The sequence below is a fragment of the Carassius carassius genome, chromosome 38 (assembly GCF_963082965.1).
Source record: "Carassius carassius chromosome 38, fCarCar2.1, whole genome shotgun sequence".
NCBI classification, from domain to species: domain Eukaryota; kingdom Metazoa; phylum Chordata; class Actinopteri; order Cypriniformes; family Cyprinidae; genus Carassius; species Carassius carassius.
Window position 1 is genome coordinate 13,961,199 of NC_081792.1, and position 21,458 is coordinate 13,982,656.

Consider the following 21,458-nt stretch of genomic DNA (forward strand, 5'->3'; position numbering starts at 1 on the left):
AGGTGTGTGTGTGTATGTGTGAAAAAGAATGTTTTTTTAAAAAAAAAACAAAGCATTAACACATGTTAGACTGCACCCCATAAACACAATCAAGTCTAGAAAAAAACACTTGATTCTGAAAAGATTTTTTAAATGGGTGGTTCAGTGTATTTTTCAAGGCTTGATTGTGTTTATGGGGTGCAGTCTAACATGTGTTAATGGCCAGGCTCAGGTGGATCTGTTTGCGACTCGAGTGACATTGCACTGTCCCCTCTGGTTCTCTCTGACTCATCCAGTTCCACTGGGGCTGGATGCAATGGTACAGACATGGCCGAGGCTTCTTCTGTACACTTTTCCCCTGATTGCTCTGCTCCCGGGAGTTCTGGAGAGAGTGCTCCGGGACGGATTCCGGCTGCTTAGCCCCATTCTGGCCGGGCCGGGTATGGTTCTTGGGCCTGATTTCTCTCTTTGACGGCACTCCATGGGAGGTTCCCATCAGGAGAGATCTCCTCTCACAGTTGGAGGGCGCACCCACGCACGGAGCTTGGAAGCTGTAGGTGTGGCCTCTGAGGAGGCACAACTCATAGCTTCCGGTCTCTCAACTGAGGTTGTTGAGACCATCCTCCATCCAGAGCTCCCTCTATGAGGAAACTATACTTCTTGGTGCGGAGACCACTTCATCGACGCAGCTAACTGCCCATTTGGTACAGTTCTGGAGTTCCTGCAGGCCTGTCTATCCGCAGGGTTGAACCACTCCACCCTAGAACCACTACACATTTCCTCGGCGGTACGCTGAGGCCGAGGCCTCCAGCCAGAGAAGCTTATGCTAAGTGGTGGATCAGGATGCTATTCCATAGCCTCAAATCCTCTGATCTCCCCTCTTCTTTGGGGGTCAAGGCTCACTCCTCCAGAAGTGGGCCTTCGAGGCGTCGAGCCCCACCTACTTTAGCCACTCCTGGCTCCCTTTTCTCTCACCTTAGTAGTGCTCTTCCACACTAGGCAAGGATTTGCAAGTCTGGAGGCGTGGGCATTCTCGTTCCCATAGCGTTTTCCGATGCAGCTCGAGTTCCTGAAGGGGAATGTCCCAGGTACATGTAACCATGGTTCCCCAAAGGGAATGAGATGCTGTGTCTCAAGGCCATACTTCTGCCATCCCTGCCAGAGCCTCATTCCTAGAAGCTGACTCCGGTTCCACCTCACGTGCTTTTATAGCTTCCTAGCCACTACGTCTCCCACCTATGACGTCTCGCCCTTTCATTGGAATGATTACACATGTAATTCAGAGCCGGTCTATCAGTATGCGTTCCCACAGCATTTCCGATGCAGCGTCTCATTCCCTTCTGGCAACCATTGTTACTGTACATGCGTAACCTGGGACGTTTTCTCTTCCTCTTCTCTAAAGCAGTGCAGCATGCCTCCGCCCATTTGGTGCCTTTTCCCAAGGGCAATGATGTCACAAACCTGGGAAGTAACTCATTGTAGTTCCTACCAGCTGTTTTTGTAGGCATTAAATTAGCAGAATTTTAAAAGATGAAATCTCCGTTTGCATTGAACTTTCAGCTTCGTAACTTTGCAGATATTGTTTATGCTCAAACAGCAACATTACACACTAACTAACATTACAAAAAGTGAAATCGCAATGAACCACCCCATAATGGTGTTTATAAGTACAAAAATGGCCATAATTTAAGAGAGACTTGTAAGTCTCATCGAATGGGGGAGGCCTGTGTTCCCCTAGGTCTCCCCTGAAAAACCCTTGTATCTTTATCAGCGTACAGTCTGTAATATCTGGATGTACTCTGTTAGATAAGAGTACTTTCTGGTTCAGTGTTTTTTGTAGTGATAGGGCCACCAGAACCTGGAAGACAGTACTCAACTGCACTCTCTTGCTCTCTCACACATCAGAGGAGAGGAATATTTCCAGGATGATCACTGGAGAGGAGCAAGAGGGAAGATGGAGGGCTATCTTTAGACTCTCACTTCTTATGAAAAGGTTTTATTCTCCCTCTCACACTCACTCTTTTTCCCCATCCTGCTCAAAGTGTGTGTGTGTGTGTTAAACCTCAGAAGGCTGTTATCTGTATGCAAATGTTGTTCTTTTCTACGGAAAGGGAGCTGGTTAACAATTCAGATCAGGTTTTGAAGCAATGCAACTACCAAGAAGCACATTTCAAAGAAAGCTGTGCTGCAGATTGGTGCTTTCATGTATGTTGCATGGCAGTATTTTAAGAACAATTTTTGCATCATGTTGATATTTGAACCTTTAGATTGTTTTCTGCAGCACATACACAGAGCTATTTTGTTCTGCCATCTGACAGGCATTTGAGTGACATTCAGATTAAAAATAACTACTACAAAGATTGATTATAATAAAGGGTTAGTTCTCCCAAAAATGAAAATTAGCCTGTGTTTTAGGCCCTGTCCACACGAACGTGGTTATTTTTGAAACCGCAGCTTTTTCTACACGGTTTGGCCATTCGTGTTCTGAATTGTTGAAAACCAACACCCGGTAACCCCCATTAAAAGGCTTGGAGGGGCCAGGAAAATTTTTTATATAACTCTGATTTGATTTGTCTGAAAGAAGAAAGTCACATACACCTAAGATGTTCTGAGGGTGAGTAAAACACAGGCTAATTTTGGTGAACCAACCCTTTAAAGTCTTGCGTGCTGTTATTTTATGTATTTATTTTCCAGTGAAACACAGAAAGATCTCTGAAGAGGTTTTTTTTTCTTTTTGGTATTTCTTTAATTAATTTTTTCATACAATAACCAAAACATGGAAATAACAACATGGATGATTTTTTTTTTAAATTATTAATTTAAAATTAATAATAATGATAATAATAATATGAAACGAAATATTCCATGGCTTGATTTAATTATACAACATAAAACAGTTATTAGCATCATCTTCAGTGCAGTCATAAAAGACTTACTTGTTGAGGAGACTAGTCAGAGATTGTCAAATAAAATCTCATCAAAGCCTTCCAATTACTGAAAAGGGTAAACAATGGCATGGCAGATAATGTAACAGTTGAAAAAAGTATTGTGTGTTTATAAGAAGACATTACACTCTCCTTGTTTTTCTTCTATGACGTAATTCAAACAATCTAGGGGTTCAACAAGGCTGAAGCACCTGGCAAGACTAGCTCATGATAGTATACTTTAAAAACCTTGTGAAAAGCCCCAGAATTTGTGTTTTCATCCTCTCTGTCTGCATGAGGGTGGTTTAATCATTCTTAATCCTGAACTTGTTTCAAATAGTTTTTTTTCTTCAACTCTTTTTATTTAAAAAATTTTCAAATTTATGGAGTTATATATTCAAAGCTGTATTTTAACCATTAAAAAAAAAGAAAAAAAAATCTCACAAAATTCTCAAACCAAGTGATTTGCAGGTCGGTGTTGTTTGTGGTATGTGCTGGAGATTCACAGCAGTTGTTTGACCCTGTAAGAAGAGGCTTTGCATCCCTTCAGCAAAGTTTGCGAGGTGAAATAAGTGAAGAGCGAGTATTTACATTAGCCCTCATTAGGGCTGTCAAAATTGCTCAAAATTGACGTTCGAATATTCCCTCTAAAAAATACACGAATATTCGAACTATTCGAACATCTGGTTGCGCATGTTGTCAATGACGCGCATTACGTCAATAACAGGCAAAAATAATTCAAAGAGACATAACTACTTGTATCGATAGTCTATTTAAGTTTAAACATATATAACAACGTATTACCTACACAAAAAGCATATAGAACTGACATTGAAAGCTCCGAGGGAGCTGTGCTGTGGTAACCATGGAACTTTTCCTTGACATGAAACGATAAATAATCAAACCTCGGATCCATTGCTTGACAGAACTCCCCGAAGCGTGCCCCATCCGCGACACTGATCGGTCTCATGTCCTTACAAATGAACGAAATTAATTTATCCGTTATGGCCTCTTGTCATGTTGCAGACAAAGTGCTTGCGGCGGGCGATGCAAAGTAACGTTAAGTATCAAGACGTGACGGTTTAGCTGGAGTTCCACACATTATGCCATGCTCATTTGGGTGCACATTTTTGAGATGTGACCTCATGTTGCTAGTTGTCGAATGGTATGCTAACTGTATCTTAAATAGCTTGCATACAACAATCTCGCGGGTCAACAATTTTACCTCATTTTCTCTGCTGCGGTCGAGTTGGGCTCTGCACTTGCTGGCATCTTCCATGAAGACGCGTCAACTTTCAGCAGTGATGCTGTGCCAGACAGTGCGACTCCTGTGAGGCCGTGACCTGTCCCTGAACCCTCAGGCTCTAGCGCGCCCACTCGCAAAGCAGACAACCACGCCTCTACTACCGCGGGCCTTTTTTTCCACATTTTTTTTTTTATTTGAATATTAATTTTCACCTTCGAAATTCGTTTTTTTTTATTATTCGAATACATGCTACTTTTGTATTACATTATGTCTGGGTAACGTTATGCTAATTTATTATAGATTATGTTTTATGGGTTATGTTACATACGTTATTTTATTTTATGTACTACATCTGGATTATGTAATTTTACTTAATGTGCTACATATCAGTTTTGTTGTGTGTTATGTCATGTTTGTGTTTTGTTATGTTGTATTATAACTGTAGTTACTTTATGTGCAACGTTATGTTTTGTGTTATGTCTGGGTTATGTTATGTTTGTTGTATGTTTTGCCTTTGTTATGGTTTGCTGTGTTACGATATGGTTTTATTTACAGTGTTAGCTTATGTTACACTACATTATGTGACTAAAATGTGTATTGAACTGCTATTGCATTATTTGTTGCAGTATGTTTATCCAAGACAGCAAACTGTAGGCCTTACCTAGAGGTAATTTCATGTACTCAGTCCACTGAAATGGGATATGACAAGGATGTTTACCCAATAAGAATCTGACATCTGTAATATATGATAAATAATGCAACAACCAGTCTTTAGGTGTAATACTCTAATCCGTTCCATTACAGAAATCTACGTTTAACTTTCATTACCTGTATTTACACTGGGAAGATTACCCTGTTGTAGCAATTGTTTGGACTGCATTTTTATAGTACTGTTGTAAACTAATAAAAAAACCATTAGTTTTTTTTATTAGTGTTTATTTTTCATAAAATATCCATATGAAAGCCATTCGGCATGTCACTGATCCGTTCTCCTTGGAGAGGAGGAAAATAAAGGGAGATGGATTTATTTATTTTTTTCTAGAAGGAAGTGGGCTACTTTAATGTAATATCGATAGGAAGAAAAAAAAAATGTTTAAATCAAATTCTGTGTATTTTGCCTGGAGCAGCAGTTTTTAGGTTTTGGGTTCTGCATTTCAAAGCAGTGAAGACAGGAATAGGTCTGTCAGGTCAAATTCAGTCGGGATCCTGTCATTAGCCTCTGCCAACCCAGAGTGTATTAATCTCCTTTGACAGAGACAATTCTCAAGTAATTCATATCATCTGTGGTCACTGTATTCTATTACTTAATTATCAACATGCAGTACAGCTAATTACCACTTGAGGCAGTGACACGGTCTTGCCATCATTTTGGTAACTGCATATAACCTTTTCAAACCAACTTTTGGCAGTTCATTTCGTCGCTTCTTGCAGTTTTGAAACTTGCATTCTCAGGTGCCAGCCTGTGGTATGGGAACAGATAGCATCTGCTTTTAGTCTTGAAGTCCCTGAAATGGATGATAATTATGTGATGGGGACAGAAAGTACGAAGGTGTTGTCACACTGTAAATATTTTTTTAAATACACAAATACAACCGGAGGGCCAATTTGTCTCACTGCCGGGTGAGTAGAGACAGAACAGACAAATAAAGCGCCAACGGTCCGGCTGCAAAATAAATTTTTTCAGTGACCTGGCAAATGATCTAGTGCAACGTCTGTGGGACTGAACCTGCTGCTGCCACCTTTCTTTATCTGTAATCCTGAAAGAAATGTACAATAATGCCTTTTTCTCTTTCTGTCACTTCTCGCTTGGCTTTGGGAGATACATTTTTCCTTCTTTTATTTTGTTGGTCCTGTTCTTTTGTATCTTTTCAGGTCCTCTCCAGTCAAAACTGGGATTCATTTAACATCATAAACCATCTGCTTGGGTTCCAGCAGTAATTGATTTACATGGCACTTGGAACTAAGCTTCTCTGTGGCTTTTTCATCTAGTTGTGAATTTCATTTTAGGGGCCAAATGATCGCAATCTGATTCCATTTTTATTTATCTATTTGGACCATTCCCAATACGACTTTCACTGTATGGCTTCAGGTTACCGTAATACACACCTTGCAATGAAATGTTTTTATTTATGAGTTGTGCTTCACTTTTAAATGTAATAATCATCTGAAGAAGGGACTCTAAAGGAATCTTGTAGTCTGAGATGATGGATGATATAAAAATTCAATTCTTTTCGAAATAAATGTAAAATAGAACGTTTAAAACGGAAATCAGTCATTGTATATGGTACAAGTGAATGTAGGCATCAAAACATTATAATATACAGTATGAAAAACAAAAATAATTGTGAGATTGGCTAAAACCTTAATTTATCCTATATTTATATATTATCCTATATCCTATATTTTCTATGCATATCTCTAATAACATAAAACCAAATAAGAATCAAGAATAAGAATTTAACTCACTAAGATCAGTATATCCAACACTTATCAATAGGCCTGAGAAAAGAGATATGTTTTAAATGATGATTTAAATGAAGATAAAGAAGATGATAACCTAACAGATTTAGGTAACAAATTACACAGCTTAGGGGCTAATAGAGAAAAGGCTTTATCAACTTTATATTTCAAAAGAGACAATGGGATAGTTAATTGATTATCAGAGGATGATCTAAGAGATCTCTGAAGTGAGTTTGGACAAATAAGGTCTGAGATGTACGTAGGCTGGAGCCAGACCATGCTAGGCTTTAAACACAAAATTTAAAACCTTGTACTTAATTCCTAAATTAACTGGTAGCCAATGTAATTGTGCTAAAATAGGGGTTATATGCTCCCTCTTTTTCGTCCCCATTAAGAAGTGGGCTGCAGCATTTTGAACCAGTTGCAAATAAGAAAGGGAAAACTGGTTGACACCAACATATAAAGCATTACAATAATCAAGCCTTGTTGAGAGGAATAACTGTCTCTAGATCACTAAAGGATAAAAGAGATTTCAGTTTACTTAAACCCCTAAGCTGGAAAAACTAGCTCTTACAACAGAATGTATTTCCTTGTCGAATTTTAACTCTGAATCAAAAACAACACCCAGATTATTTACATGAGTATGGATATTTGCTTACAAGGATCCTAAAATAGAGGACATGCCGTTAACCAAATGAGGGGAGCCAAATAGAATGACTTCAGTCTTGTATTCATTTAACTGGAGAAAATTATCAGCCATCCAGCTTTTGATGTCGTTTACACAAGCAAGCAAGTAGGATAAGGACTTTGACACAGGTTTTATTGACATATACAACTGGGTATCATCCTCATAAATGTGATATAGGACCTTGTGAGACTCAAAAATGTAATGATGAGGGTGCATATATAAAGCAAACAAAATTGGGCCTAAAATGGAGCCCTGCGGCACCCCACCAGTAACAGAAGCAGGAGATGAATGAGACTGATCTATCCCCACAGAGAAACTCCTCCCAGTAATATATGATTCAAACCAATCTAAGGGCCGAATCACAAATACCAACTTCAGCTTTTAACCTGTTTAAAAGAATACAGTGATCTACTGTATTGAACGCCACACTTAAATCCAACAGTACAATTTCCAGAATCCACAAATAAGTTGTTTACCACTCTCAACAAAGCTGATTCAGTGCTGTGCTTGGATCTAAAACCAGACTGAAAAGGATTCAGGATAATTATTTTCAATAAATGAAGGTGATAACTGATTTTAAACAGCTTTCTCCAATACTTTTGATAAGAAAGGCAGTTTTGAAATAGGTATATAGTTGTTAAAATCAGCAGGATCCAGATTTGCTTTCTTTAGCAGTGGATGAACCACTGCATGCTTAAAACAGGATGGAACTGAACCTGTCTGTAAGGAAATGTTGATAACGGAAATAATATTTGGTGCGACTGCGTCCAACACTTCCTTTAGTAGCATATTTGGTATAACGTCAACAGAGCAAGTGGTCAATCTTAAACTGGACACTATATTCAACAACTGTGCGGGATACGATGGAAATGTAAAAATTTAGCAGGACTCGAAGGTAAATACCAGACCTTCTGTGAAGCGTTAATAATAATCTGAGATTTAATACAAGCAGTTTTGTTTATGAAGAAGCTGCAAAACTTCCCACACAACACATATTTCTGTGCATTCCTAGTAATATTGTTGTCATCATGCTGTGGACAGTCTCCCGCTGACCCTCAGTCTCATAGAAATAAGCCAATTCCACTTAGACAGCAAATCCTCTTTTTGACTACTGTGATAAAAATCCACAATTATTGCCCATCTTATTAAAGCTCATTGTTGTGAATCTGTTTTCCCCACATTGTACCAAATACATCTGCATTCACAAGCCCAGGCTATTCATTGTCCAAGCAGTGTGATTGGATTGCACCTCCTTACATGCATGAGGATGGAAAGCGGGCTGCTGCCTGCTTTTGTTAACAGCCAAATGTGCTCTGCACTGCAGGCATGAGCACCTGACAGCCTGCCATTTGATTGCTAATCATTTTCCAGCCTGTGCCTGGTCTTTTTGATTTGCTCTGCACACTGCCTTAACTAAATGGAATCAATTAAATGCGTGCTTGTATTCCGCGGCCACTTCCAGGAGATCAACTTCTTGATGTAGCAACACAACTAGATTAATTAAATCCAATAAAGAACTCGATTAACAAAAGGAAAATAGCGGAGTAAGGGTCAGGTGGATTTGTGTGTGCGCTTTGTGTCAAGAAAGCAAAGTTATTTTGGAGTGGTTTGTTTCTTGTTGTCTTCGTCTGAAGCACTTGTTGTGTTGCTTTATTATTTTTCATGTGTTCTGGGATTATGAGGGCAATTACAAGAGCCAAATGGTCATCTATTCACTGAACATGCACACAATCATTTTTTCCACAAGCACCCTCAGGATGTGTATTCCCAGGATAAGCTACTGTAGTGAAGTAGTTACTTACTAGTTAAAACTCACCATTGGGTTACTTCTGTGTGACCACACATTTTTCACTGACACTTATAGTGTATTTTGTTGTTAATTAGAGTGCACTTAAGTGGAAGTAAAACCAAAGCAAACTTTATTTTTATTTTTTTTAAACAAGCAGAGCTAATGTGAAACCACAGAAATGTAATGATTCATCTAGTTTAGAGTTAAGAACCACTGTTAACATACAATAATAAAGGATCTTTTTCAAAACATAGTGAACCTTGTAACTTACTTGATTCCTAATAAGGCACACAAGACTCTTTACTCACCACTGATTTCAGTATTTTGTTATCATTTTGCTAAGCTAACAGAGCAATAATTGACTTGATTTTGAATGTTTACATGTAGCAATGTAATAACAACATTCCTCAGATGAGGCATACAAGAGTCTTTACTCACCACTGATTTCAGTAGAGTTTGCTGTTAGCATGTTGCTAAGCTAACACCACGATAACTGACTTGATTTGGAAGGTTTTACAAGCAATCTTCTCTGTATGTCATACAAATAGTTTTCATGAAGCACATAAGAGACTTCTCGCCACTGCTTTCAGTAGTTTGTTGTTAGCATGTTGCTAAGCAATAGGAAACAGAAATACTGGATTGAAAATTTTTATAATCTTGTTTTCAATGAGTTTATCTCACTTCATCCTCCATCTTAGAATTTTTTTTTTTTTTTCAGTTGTCACAGTTCGGGTTTGCTAACATTGCAAAACATATATGTGATTCCCTCTTAGATTTTTACTAAATAAGGTTATGCCTATAGTGCCCTAAAATGCTGTCTATATAGTGTGCTTTTTAGATTTTCGAACAGTGCTAGAGAGCTTCTAAATCTCTGTATTTATGGTTAATTTCATTTCATTTTTTTTTATTTTATTTTTTATAATAGTAGTTAAAAAATAAAATAAAGACAGACTGTGTTTTCTGCCAGGGAAGGAGAGGCCATCTGTGAGATCCAATAAATACAATTAAAAACTGACACGAATGTTTGCCCTCATTTCAGAAATTTGTAAATTTCTTTAATGTACTTTCTTCCTACTGATTATTTCAATATCTTTCAATCTTTTTTAAGGTTTTAAAATTGCACTGCATTGCACACAAAAACTCATTTACATTTTTTTTTTTATTCTGCAGGTTTTTTGAGCACAGGAGACCAGGCAGCCAAGGGAAACTATGGACTTCTTGATCAAATCCAGGCCCTGCGCTGGACGAGTGAAAACATTGCATTCTTTGGGGGTGACCCTTTACGCATTACTGTTTTTGGGTCTGGTGCTGGAGCCTCATGTGTCAACCTGCTGACTCTTTCCCATTATTCTGAAGGTAACCGTTGGAGCAATTCAACCAAAGGTACAATGCAGAGGTTTTAACTTTTGACAGTTTTTGTCTGCATGCTATAGCTGAATGTTTTATGGGCTTTTTTGTGTTGTTTTGCACTACCAGCATTTGCATTTGAAAATCAAATTGCACCTTTAGTTATGTAAAACCTGTGACATTTATTCAGAATATTACAGAAACATGTAACAAAAAACTGCACTGATCACTAGGCTGTATACCAAATGTTCACAATATATCTTTGTAACTAATTTGCTGGCTGAATAAATAAATATTTATATTAAATTATGATTTTAATGCACGTTTTTGGCCTTAAAGGTTTTATGATTTTACAAAAACCCAAAGAGGTAAATATTGCAGCTATATACAGGTGCTGATCATATATTTAGAATATCATCAAAAAGTTGATTTATTTCACTAATTCCATTCAAAAATTGAAACTTGTATATTATATTCATTCATTACACACAGACTGATGTATTTCAAATGTTTATTTCTTTAATTTTGATGATTATAACTGACAACTAAGGAAAATCCCAAATTCAGTATGTCAGAAAATTAGAATATAACTTAAGACCAATACAAAGAAAGGATTTTTAGAAATCTTGGCCAACTAAAAAGTATGAGCATGTACAGCAATCAATACGATCAGCAATCAAGTCGATCAGTCTGTGGCACTGCTCAGGTGTTATGAGAGCCCAGGTTGCTCTGATAGCAGCCTTCAGCTATTCTGCATTGTTGGGTCTGACATATCGCATCTTCCTCTTCACAATAACCCATAGATTTTCTATGGGGTTAAGTTCAGGCGAGTTTGCTGGCCAATTAAGAACAGGTATACCGTGGTCCTTAAACCAGGTACTTGTAGCTTTGGCACTGTGTGCAGGTGCCAAGTCCTGTTGGAAAATGAAATCTGCATCTCCATAAGGTTGGTCAGCAGCAGGAAGCATGAAGTGCTCTAAAACTTCCTGGTATATGGCTGTGTTGACCTTGGACCTCAGAAAACACAGTGGACCAACACCAGCAGATGACATGGCACCCCAAACCATCACTGACTGTGGAAAATTTACACTGGACCTCAAGCAATGTGGATTTTGTGTCTTGCCCTCCTTGTGCAAGGTGTCAATGGTTGTCTTTTGGACAACTGCCAAGTCAGCAGTCTTCCCCATGATTGTGTAGCCTACAGAACTAGACTGAGAGACTATTTAAAGGCTTTGCAGGTGTTTTGAGTTAATTAGCTGATTAGAGTGTGGCACCAGGTGTCTTCAGTATTGAACCTTTTCACAATATTCAAATTTTCTGAGATACTGAATTTTGGATTTTCCTTAGTTGTCAGTTATAAACATAGTAAGTAAGTCAATTTTATTTATATAGCATATTAAACCTAGCAAAGCTATCCAAAGTGCTGAACAATGTAAAATAAAATTAAAAGAGAGAAGGAAACACATTAAAAAGAAGCAAATCAGCAGCCTTGCAGCTGCATTTTGTACCAACTGGAGGCGTGAAAGCAATGACTGAGTAAGACCCGAATACAGTGAATTACAATAATCTAAGCGAGAAGTAATAAAAGCATGAATAACCTTTTCCAAATCCTGAAAAGACAAAAAACGGTTTAAGTTTGGAGATGACCCGTAATTGGTAAAAACTGTTTCTCACGACAGAATTAATTTGTTTGGACGAACATAATTCTGAATCTATAATAATGCCCAGGTTTCTAACCTGTGATGAAATGGAGGGGAAGTAATTGCCCAGCTCCTTAATAATATCCTTTCTTATTTTGGGAGGACAAAAACTATAATTTCTGTTTTGTTCTCATTTAGAAAGTTATGTGATAAACATTTTTTATTATCTGAGATACATTCCAGCAGTGATTGAATGGAATTACCAGCTTTTAGCGGGAGGTACAACTGTGTATCATCAGCATATAAATGAAAAGAAACATTGTGCTTCCTGATAATATCCCCCAAAGGGTGCATATATAAGTAAAAAAGAAGCGGTCCCAGAATAGAGCCCTGAGGTACTCCACTAATAATTGGGGCAGATGATGAGGAAAACTTGCCTAGCTCTACAGAAAAAGACCTATCTTTGAGATATGAGCTGAACCATTGTAAGGCTGTGCCCCTGATACCGATCAGATATTCTAAATGGCAAATAAGAACATTATGATCCACGGGATCCAGTAGAATCATTACTGCATTTTTACAAGTATCAACTGCAACCAAAATATCATTGAACACTTTAAGCAAAGCAGACTCCGTACTGTGATAAGTAGTGAAACCAGATTGAAAAGGTTCTAATAAATTAGCTGTATTTAAGAATGTGATCAGCTGTAACTGCACAACTTTTTCCAAAAGCTTTGACAAAAATGATAACTTTGAGACAGGCAGAGAATTGTTAAAGCAACTTTCATCCAAACCTTTTTCTTAAGCAAAGGCTGAACATCCACATGCTTAAAGCATTTCGGAACCACACAAGTGTCCAAAGATGAGTTAATTAACACTTGGAAACTGGGGCCAATTACTGGAAAAGCTGCTTTTATGATCACGGAAGGAACAACATCCAGTGAGGAGTTAGTAGACTTCATTTGTTAACGATATCGGAAAGTTCTATTAAAGAGACATGTTGAAAATGGCAAAAAAAAAAAAAAAAATGGACTACCAAGCAAGTTCAAAGACATTTCTGAGAGCTGTGAAGTAAAAGATAAGCGAATGGCACTCACTTTGTTAACAAAAAAATGCCAGAAATTTCTCACAGAGCCCTGCTGATGGCTCCCTATTGGGATTTTGGATTAATAACTGAATTTATTGTGGAGAATAAAACCCTAGGTCTATGATCAAATCCAGAAAACAAAATATTTTGATCTTGTTGACTTAGCAGTGCTCTGAAACTTAACCAGAAAATCTTAAAAAATCTCAAGAGACACAGTAAGATGATCATGCTTCTATCTCCTCTCTGCTTTCTGGCACGCCTGTCTAATAGAGCGAGCGTTGTCGTCCAACCAATAATAAGATTTTATCTTAGGTTGTTTCATTTTAAAAGGAGCAATATAATCTAAGATATTAGAACAAACTGTATAAAATAGAGAAATCATATCATCAGGCCCATAGGATGCCTTTGCAGCATGTAAGATAGATTTTTCAACAGCATTAGCTAGATAGTCTTCATCATCAACATCAAAATTAAAAGAAATAAACATTTCCGTTATTTCATCAGTGTGTGTGTAATGAATTAATATAATATACAAGTTTTACTTTTTGAATGGAATTAGTGAAATAAATAAACTTTTTGATGATATTCTAATTATATGACCAACACCTTATAGATAGATAGATAGATAGATAGATAGATAGATAGATAGATAGATAGATAGATAGATAGATAGATAGATAGATAGATAGATAGATAGATAGATGGAAGACTGCTTTGTGAAGAGGTCTTCTGGCATGGGCCTGCTTTAAAGGGATAGTTCACCCACAAATCAAAATAATGTCATTAAAAACTCACCCTCATGTCAAAACTAAGACTTTATTCAACATTATCTTCTCTTCCGTGTCTGTTTTGAGAGAGTTCAAAACAAAGCAGTTTGTGATATCCGGTTTGCGAACGAATCATTTGATGTAACCGGATCTTTTTAAACCAGTTCACTAAATCGAACTGAATCGTTTTAAACAGTTCGCGTCTCCAATACGCATTAATCCACAAATGACTTAAGCTGTTAACTTTTTTAATGTGGCTGACACTCCCTCTGAGTTCAAACAAACCAATATCCCGGAGTAATTCATTTACTCAAACAGTACACTTACTGAACCTCTGTGAAGAGAGAACTAAAGATGAACACTGAGCCGAGCCTGTATACCGTTCACACAGCTTTAATGGAGGGACTGAGAGCTCTCAGACTAAATCTAAAATATCTTATTAACTAAGATTAATATTAATTAACTAATAATTTTTTTCCAAAGATAAACGGAGGTCTCATGGGTTTGGAACGACATGTGGGTGAGTTATTAATGACATAATTTAGATTTTTGGGTGAACTATCCCTTTAAGGTTGTCACTATCATTCAAATGAACCCAGAGACACCGTTGGAAGAAATATATTAATCTCTTCATACAAAATTGTCACCATTTTGTTGAATTGCAAACTGAAAAATCCCCTTATCTCCGTTTCATTTCCATGTGTGCTTTTATAGTTTCTTTCTCCTTTAGTAAGGACATGTTTTTACTCATAAATGCATTGCTAAGACTGAGATCGCAGGGGTTGTCATGGTAACAGAGTAACTAAATTTTCCTCTCTCTGTCTGTCTCTCTCTCTTTCACACACACATGTACACACACTTTCTCTTCTGCTCATTCGCTTGCTTTTTGTCTTGATGTTTGTGCATGATATCTGCTTTTCTTCAATGGTGTGGGTCAATTGTCTTGACGTCCATATGTGAAAGGGGTTTACAGAGTGCAAACAGCTAATAATGATTAATGGGCTGTAATACAATTCAAGAAATAGATTTAAAGTCACATTTCCCCCTAAAATTACATGAAAAAATGAAATATTGATCAGTCTGTGTATAATTCAAGTTCATCAGCATTCGTATGTTGACTTGCATGACCTCTTTTCCCAAACCATTTAAGATTCGCATAAAAACAGCTACACTGAGATGTGTTAATTTGCTCCAGTTGCAAAGTGAAAAGCACTGTGTAAATAGCCTATGGTGGGGTCCAAAGGTCTGAGCGCACATTGAGAATCAGTGCACTATTTTTATGGCCATGTAAAATTACATTTTTTTTTTTCTCACAAAAATGTAATTCTCCTAATATACTTAGTATTAAAAATTTATGATAGTGCCCCATATGCCATTTCCAATATTGCCTTTCATGTAGTGTGTAATGTAGCTGCATGTAAATGTAAACATGCGAAGTTGTAAAGCTGAAAGTGCACGGTAAATAAAGTTATTGTTTTCCAAAATAAATAATAGACTCTGTCTCTTTTTTTGACTTCGCATGCATGCAATCCTATTGAAGGAGACTCCCAAAACAATAAAAAGTGAAAAAAGTGAATATAAATAAAATATTGAATATAAAATGCAATACAAGGAACCGTAAAGTTGGCATAATAGGGTCACTTTAATAAATAGAAGCAAATGGTCTCTAATGTTCTCAGACGTGTGGACCATACTGTAGCATGCAGCGGTGGTTCGTTGTTTCTGATTCTGTCTTGTTTTTCCTATACAGGTCTTTTCCAAAGGGCCATAGCCCAAAGTGGCACAGCCTTGTCAAGCTGGGCTGTCAGCTTTCAGCCGGCCAAGTATGCCCGCATGCTGGCTAAAAAGGTGGGGTGCAACCTCAAAGATACAGTGGAGATGGTAGAATGCCTACAGAAAAAACACTACAAAGAACTAATGGAGCAGGACATCCAGCCTGCTCGTTACCACATAGCCTTTGGACCTGTCATTGATGGTGATGTGATCCCCGACGACCCTCAGATCCTTATGGAACAAGGGGAATTCCTCAACTACGACATCATGCTGGGCGTCAACCAAGGCGAGGGGCTAAAGTTTGTGGAACTCATTGTAGACAATGAGAATGGAGTTCAATCCAACGATTTTGACTATGCCGTGTCAAGTTTTGTGGATGATTTATATGGTTACCCCGAGGGGAAGGACATCTTGCGGGAGACCATTAAGTTTATGTACACTGACTGGGCTGACCGCCACAACCCGGAGACCAGAAGAAAGACCCTGCTGGCACTCTTCACAGATCATCAGTGGGTGGCACCAGCAGTGGCAACAGCAGACCTTCACTCCAGCTTTGGCTCGCCTACTTATTTCTATGCCTTTTACCATCACTGCCAGATGGAGCAGGTGCCACCCTGGGCTGATGCGGCACATGGTGATGAGATCCCATATGTGTTTGGGCTGCCCATGATTGGTCCAACTGAGCTTTTCCCTTGCAACTTTTCCAAAAATGATGTGATGCTTAGTGCAGTGGTAATGACCTACTGGACCAATTTTGCCAAGACTGGGTAAGTCTCTAGGCAACAGAGCATAATTTCTAATCAATTAGCCATAATACAATACAGCCATAAATTAGGATTCATAATTTATTTGGAATATGACTTTGTTTTTGTTGTAGGAACACCAACACAACCATTGTATAATTCAGGAGTTTTGCTATTTATTACCATCCAATACCCAGTTGTTGCCAGGAGACACTGATATAGGGTTTCTAAGGTTTAATCATTGCTTAATTGTCTGTTAATGCATTCTCACTCTCAAATACTTGTTAAAATTCCCAAGGTTATGCCACATTAAATTTGTGCAACTGCTTTTTATGCAACGGAAATTTTGTTTGCTTCAATTTAGGTGTAATGCAGTGAATAAAGTAATGAGTGAGTTTAGTGTTTATACGACATTGCTGCCCAGACATGTCATCTCACGGGAGAACAATAAATCAATTTGTGTACAAATGTGTAATTTATTCTCTCAGACTTATTCTCGTTAATTTAAAAAATCAGGTGCAGTTGTCAGGAGACCCTAATGAGCACTAAGAGAATATTAAGGGTCTCTAGGCACTCCAGTAAGGCTTGTCTTTAATGGTTTGTGTGATATTTATCCTATTACATCTTTGATTTTGGAGTGCCCATGTGCAGTTCTACTAGAGGAATTTTAGAAATTATCTTTTATGTAAAAAGTACTGAAATTTTCCTTTTACCTTCCAGTGACCCCAACCAGCCAGTTCCACAAGACACAAAGTTCATCCACACCAAGCCCAACCGTTTTGAGGAAGTGGCCTGGACGCGTTATAACCAAAAGGACCAGCTATACTTGCACATCGGCTTGAAGCCACGTGTCAAGGAACATTACCGTGCCAATAAGGTCAACTTATGGCTGGAGCTGGTGCCTCATCTCCACAGCCTCAATGAGGTCACCCAGATCATTTCCACTACCACTAAGTTGCCTCCACCCGAGGTCACTCCCCGTACACCAAAGAAGATCCCAGTCAACACCAAGAGGCCCTATCCTACACCGTTTCCGACTGAAACACTGAACCAGAATCAGAACCAACCCTTCCTAGAGAATCAGAGGGACTACTCCACTGAACTAAGCGTCACCATCGCCGTTGGTGCCTCGCTGCTCTTCCTAAACATATTGGCATTTGCCGCACTCTACTACAAGAAGGATAAACGAAGGCACGATGTCCACCGGCGTTGCAGCCCACAGAGGACCACAGCCAATGAGCTGCCCCATACACAAGAAGAGGAGATCATGTCTCTACAAATGAAACACAGCGACTTGGAGCGCGAGTGCCGGGAGGCCATGCACCCAAATGAGATGGTCATGAGAACTACCTGCCCGCCCGATTACACACTCGCCATGCGCCGTTCACCGGACGACATCCCTCTCATGACCCCGAACACCATCACAATGATACCCAATAGCATGCCAGGCCTCACCTCCTTACACCCCTTTAACAGTTACCCCAGTGGACAGAATAACACCCTGCCCCATCCACACCCTCATTCACACTCCACCACTAGAGTATAGCCACACACACATGTTCTCACACACAAACATACACAGACATATACACTCCCACTGATGTGGAGTATCAGTGTGACAATGAAAAGAGGAGATGACACTGGGTTGAGGAATATCTTTACTCCCAGTGCTCAGAGGAACAGGAAATAACAATGCTGATTTTTGTTCCTTGAGAGCAACACCATCAATTTATATTAGAAAAATGATAAACAAAAAGACAAAAAAAAACTCTTTCTGATGTAATGAAAAACAAACAGAGATGATTTTTTTACACTTATATTGTGACAAAACCAGGGCCATTTCCTGGGAACATCTATCAGTCTGGGATTCTTTGAGGAATGGTTTGATTCAGTTACCCGAAGAGGAAAAAAAGGAAGAACAGATGAGATGATGTGTGGGAGGCCCTTTGTAAACAAAAGGAAACATATTGTTTTCCCGGGGCACTGGATTGTAGATTACTCTCTTCAGAGCAGACTGGAGATGCTGTTTACCTAATTTAGGCATATGTTCTACTTCTGGTGGAGAATGCGGAATACTACAGGAAAATGAAGAGAACGAAAAATCCTCAAGAATATGCACAATAGAGACATTCATTGAATGTCTTTGAATTCTTTATGTCATTTTATTTTTTGGGGGAACAATTTTATTGTATAGGACATATTTACATATCTAGATGTGCACACAAAGCACCCGTGCTCTTTAAGCCCTAGCTGAGGCATTGATACTGAGGAATCTGCCTCAAGAGCATAGTGGGGAATTTATTGGCTTCCTGGCAGATACAGTTACATCACAAGTGCTGTCTATACTGAAACTGGCTGACTCAAAGGGAGGCTGGATTTTTTTAGCACGACGCGCATGACGATTTATCTGCTTGGTGGCTGTTCTGCTGATTAATTCATTATTTAAAACAACAACAAAAATCATTTTCTTCCCCATTTGGATTTGTTTAAGGAAATACTGATCTGATTGGCTCATGGGAGGAATTGGAATATGCTGACAAGGGCGGACACGTTGGGTTCTAAATATGTTTATGGGAAGGGGTGGGGATATGCTAACTAGATTGCGTTCACAAATAGCTTGAGTGAACCTGGTTATAAAGACTAGTTTTGTACATGTGTGTTGTTAAAAAATTTTAATATTGGTGAATCACTTGTTGTTTGAGCCCCCATGTGTGGGACATTATTGTACTTTTTGATTTGGTCATTGGTCTCAGTTATAAAACATTGTTTTATTGGATTTATTTTTTTTTATTTTTTTTGTTAATTTTTGCTAATAGTCAAACCACCCTACCTTAGAAAAGTTCTTACCTGTAATGTTTGATTCTCATTTCTTTGTTTTCGGTGCTTTATGAGGCAGACCCCCCACACAGCTTTGAACAACCAGTTGACAACGCATATTTTGTACGACTTGGAGACTTGCGTTGGTATCCTCTCATCCAGAACTTTCTGATTCTCCTGAATGATCATCACGAATGAATCCCACACTGGAGACAGGAGGGCCCCTGATGAAAGAGTGTATTGGGGGCTTCTGAAGTTACGAAGCCCTTGATCATACCACTTAAAGCTAGCTATAGAAAGAGAAAGACAAATGGACAAAGTGAAAGAGAACATTTTGTCATTTCTTACCCAGAGATAAGTGCTCAAAGTCAGTAGCCTCACTGCTAAAAGCCAGTTTCACCTGCAAATCTCTCAGTAATTGCTGGTTTTATCCATCCTCGATTGTTTTACTTTTTTCATCCTACATGCTAATGATCGACACAGTGAATCTCAGGCTAAAGTCTAGAGGACCCCTGATGAGACAGTTCATTACTGGGCCTACTGATCTGAAGAGGCCATTGAAGTTAGCTAGAGGAAGAGAATCGAGAAACGATAATGATTAATTTTCTCAGAGCCTTGTTGCATTATGTACTACATGGCAAAAAGTTAACTGATGCCAATTCTTTGTTCTCTTTCTGTGAGTACTAGTCACTTCAGGGTGACAATTTAGATTTCTTGTGAATCCTTTTTAAATCCTGGAAATTTGATTGAACACAAACACCACAGAAAGGTAAACTTCTACATAAAGATCTTTTTTTTTTTCTCAGCGTGTAGCGAACAATTATAGAAAAACAGCTATAGACTGCTAATGCGGTTCTCCCAGATCAGAGGTCCTCCTCTTTGCTTTTGTGCGCACTCTTTCGGTCAACAACCCTTATGCTACTGCTATTTCCTAAACAAACAGTAAAAGCAACCCTTAATTTCATGGTGTTTTTTTTTATTTTTTTTTACTGTAGCTCTGTGCTTATGTCCTAGCTAGCCTTAACCATGCAATGATATATTGACATTCATTTCAAAAATACTGCTCCACATAGCTGAACATTAAAGATAAAATATGTTCTGATTGGCTGTGAATGCTTTCAGATAACAGAATTACTTGGTTAGGATATGGAGTAACGACCAATGGGAAAGACATTAGAAGCCATTTTATTAGCAGTACTGCCTTTCACATCTCACGGTAATTAAACATTGAGGTAAAACATAGGCTTTTGGGAGTGTATACTTGAGACCGTGAATAGCTAGTGGCGAAGTTCTAATGAGGGACTAGGAAAGCCAAGGAAGGGAACAAGATTGAAAGAATCATGCTGCTCTCCTCCTGATCAGCAAACTCTTGACACACATTGTCCCCAACAACACGTTCCCCTTCAGAACACAATCTCCTCTGGGCTTTTCCTCTCTGTTCTGCCTTCACCTGTGACAACTCTACTCAGTACAAAAGGGCCAGAAAGAGCATCGCTGCTCTGTTTGCCATGTCCCCATCTGCTGGTATGCATATACAAAGTCAGCTTGCCCATGTGTCCCCTGCAAAGGAAGCTCCTTTGAACAATATTAAAATTTATTGAACCATACATTGGTGGGGCACTCAGAGGATTCATTTTGTGCATGCACATGTACCAAGGAGAGAGATGGGATTCATATGTAATTGGGAAGATCTTTACAGCTCAGTTTGTTTCTTCATACATATGCACATATACTCACATGCCAGGATAAGCCTTGTAACTGAATGTAATACAAGACTGAGGGCCATTTTCTTACAAACAGCAAACTTCATTATGTGTTTATTTTCTACTGGCTGACCTTAAAAGAACTTCAAAATGGCTGCTGAGAACTACAGAGGGGTGTTGTGATATTTGTCATTTTGTCTTTCTTTCTGGTTAAATAGGATCTTCTGGAGCACAATAAATGATTTTATCAAGCTCAACTTACATCGGTCTTTCTTTACCACTGGTTTGCCAAAAGGGTTTTATGATATACAGAATTTTGCCACTCAACATGTCAACACTCAAGTCTGACGTCTTGGGTTAATTGTGATTCTTATGTCTGTTATGTGTGTTATTATTCAGGTAAATTGCTGTAAATAAACTAACTTGCTTAGTAATATTCTCATCAAACAGTTGATCCACCATGCCATTAGTTGACTTGAAGGAGAAATCCTTTAT

At 38.5% G+C, this 21,458-nt stretch overlaps 1 protein-coding gene across 4 annotated transcripts in view; it reads left to right on the forward strand.

Annotated features, from left to right (window-relative positions):
* LOC132119388 (neuroligin-1-like) overlaps nucleotides 1-21,220 on the forward strand; it is a 320,010-nt gene extending 298,790 nt beyond the window's left edge. For 2 of the 4 annotated variants that reach the window (XM_059529287.1, XM_059529290.1), the window contains 3 exons: nucleotides 10,257-10,442; nucleotides 15,678-16,467; nucleotides 17,164-21,220. In XM_059529287.1, the coding sequence (XP_059385270.1) occupies nucleotides 10,257-10,442; nucleotides 15,678-16,467; nucleotides 17,164-17,989 (1,802 nt within the window). In that variant the 3' untranslated portion in view covers nucleotides 17,990-21,220. Of the gene's footprint in view, nucleotides 1-10,256; nucleotides 10,470-15,677; nucleotides 16,468-17,163 lie in introns of all 4 variants that reach the window. The other 2 variants (XM_059529289.1, XM_059529286.1) reach the window with 1 other exon arrangement.
* The last annotated feature ends 238 nt before the right edge of the window (nucleotides 21,221-21,458 follow it).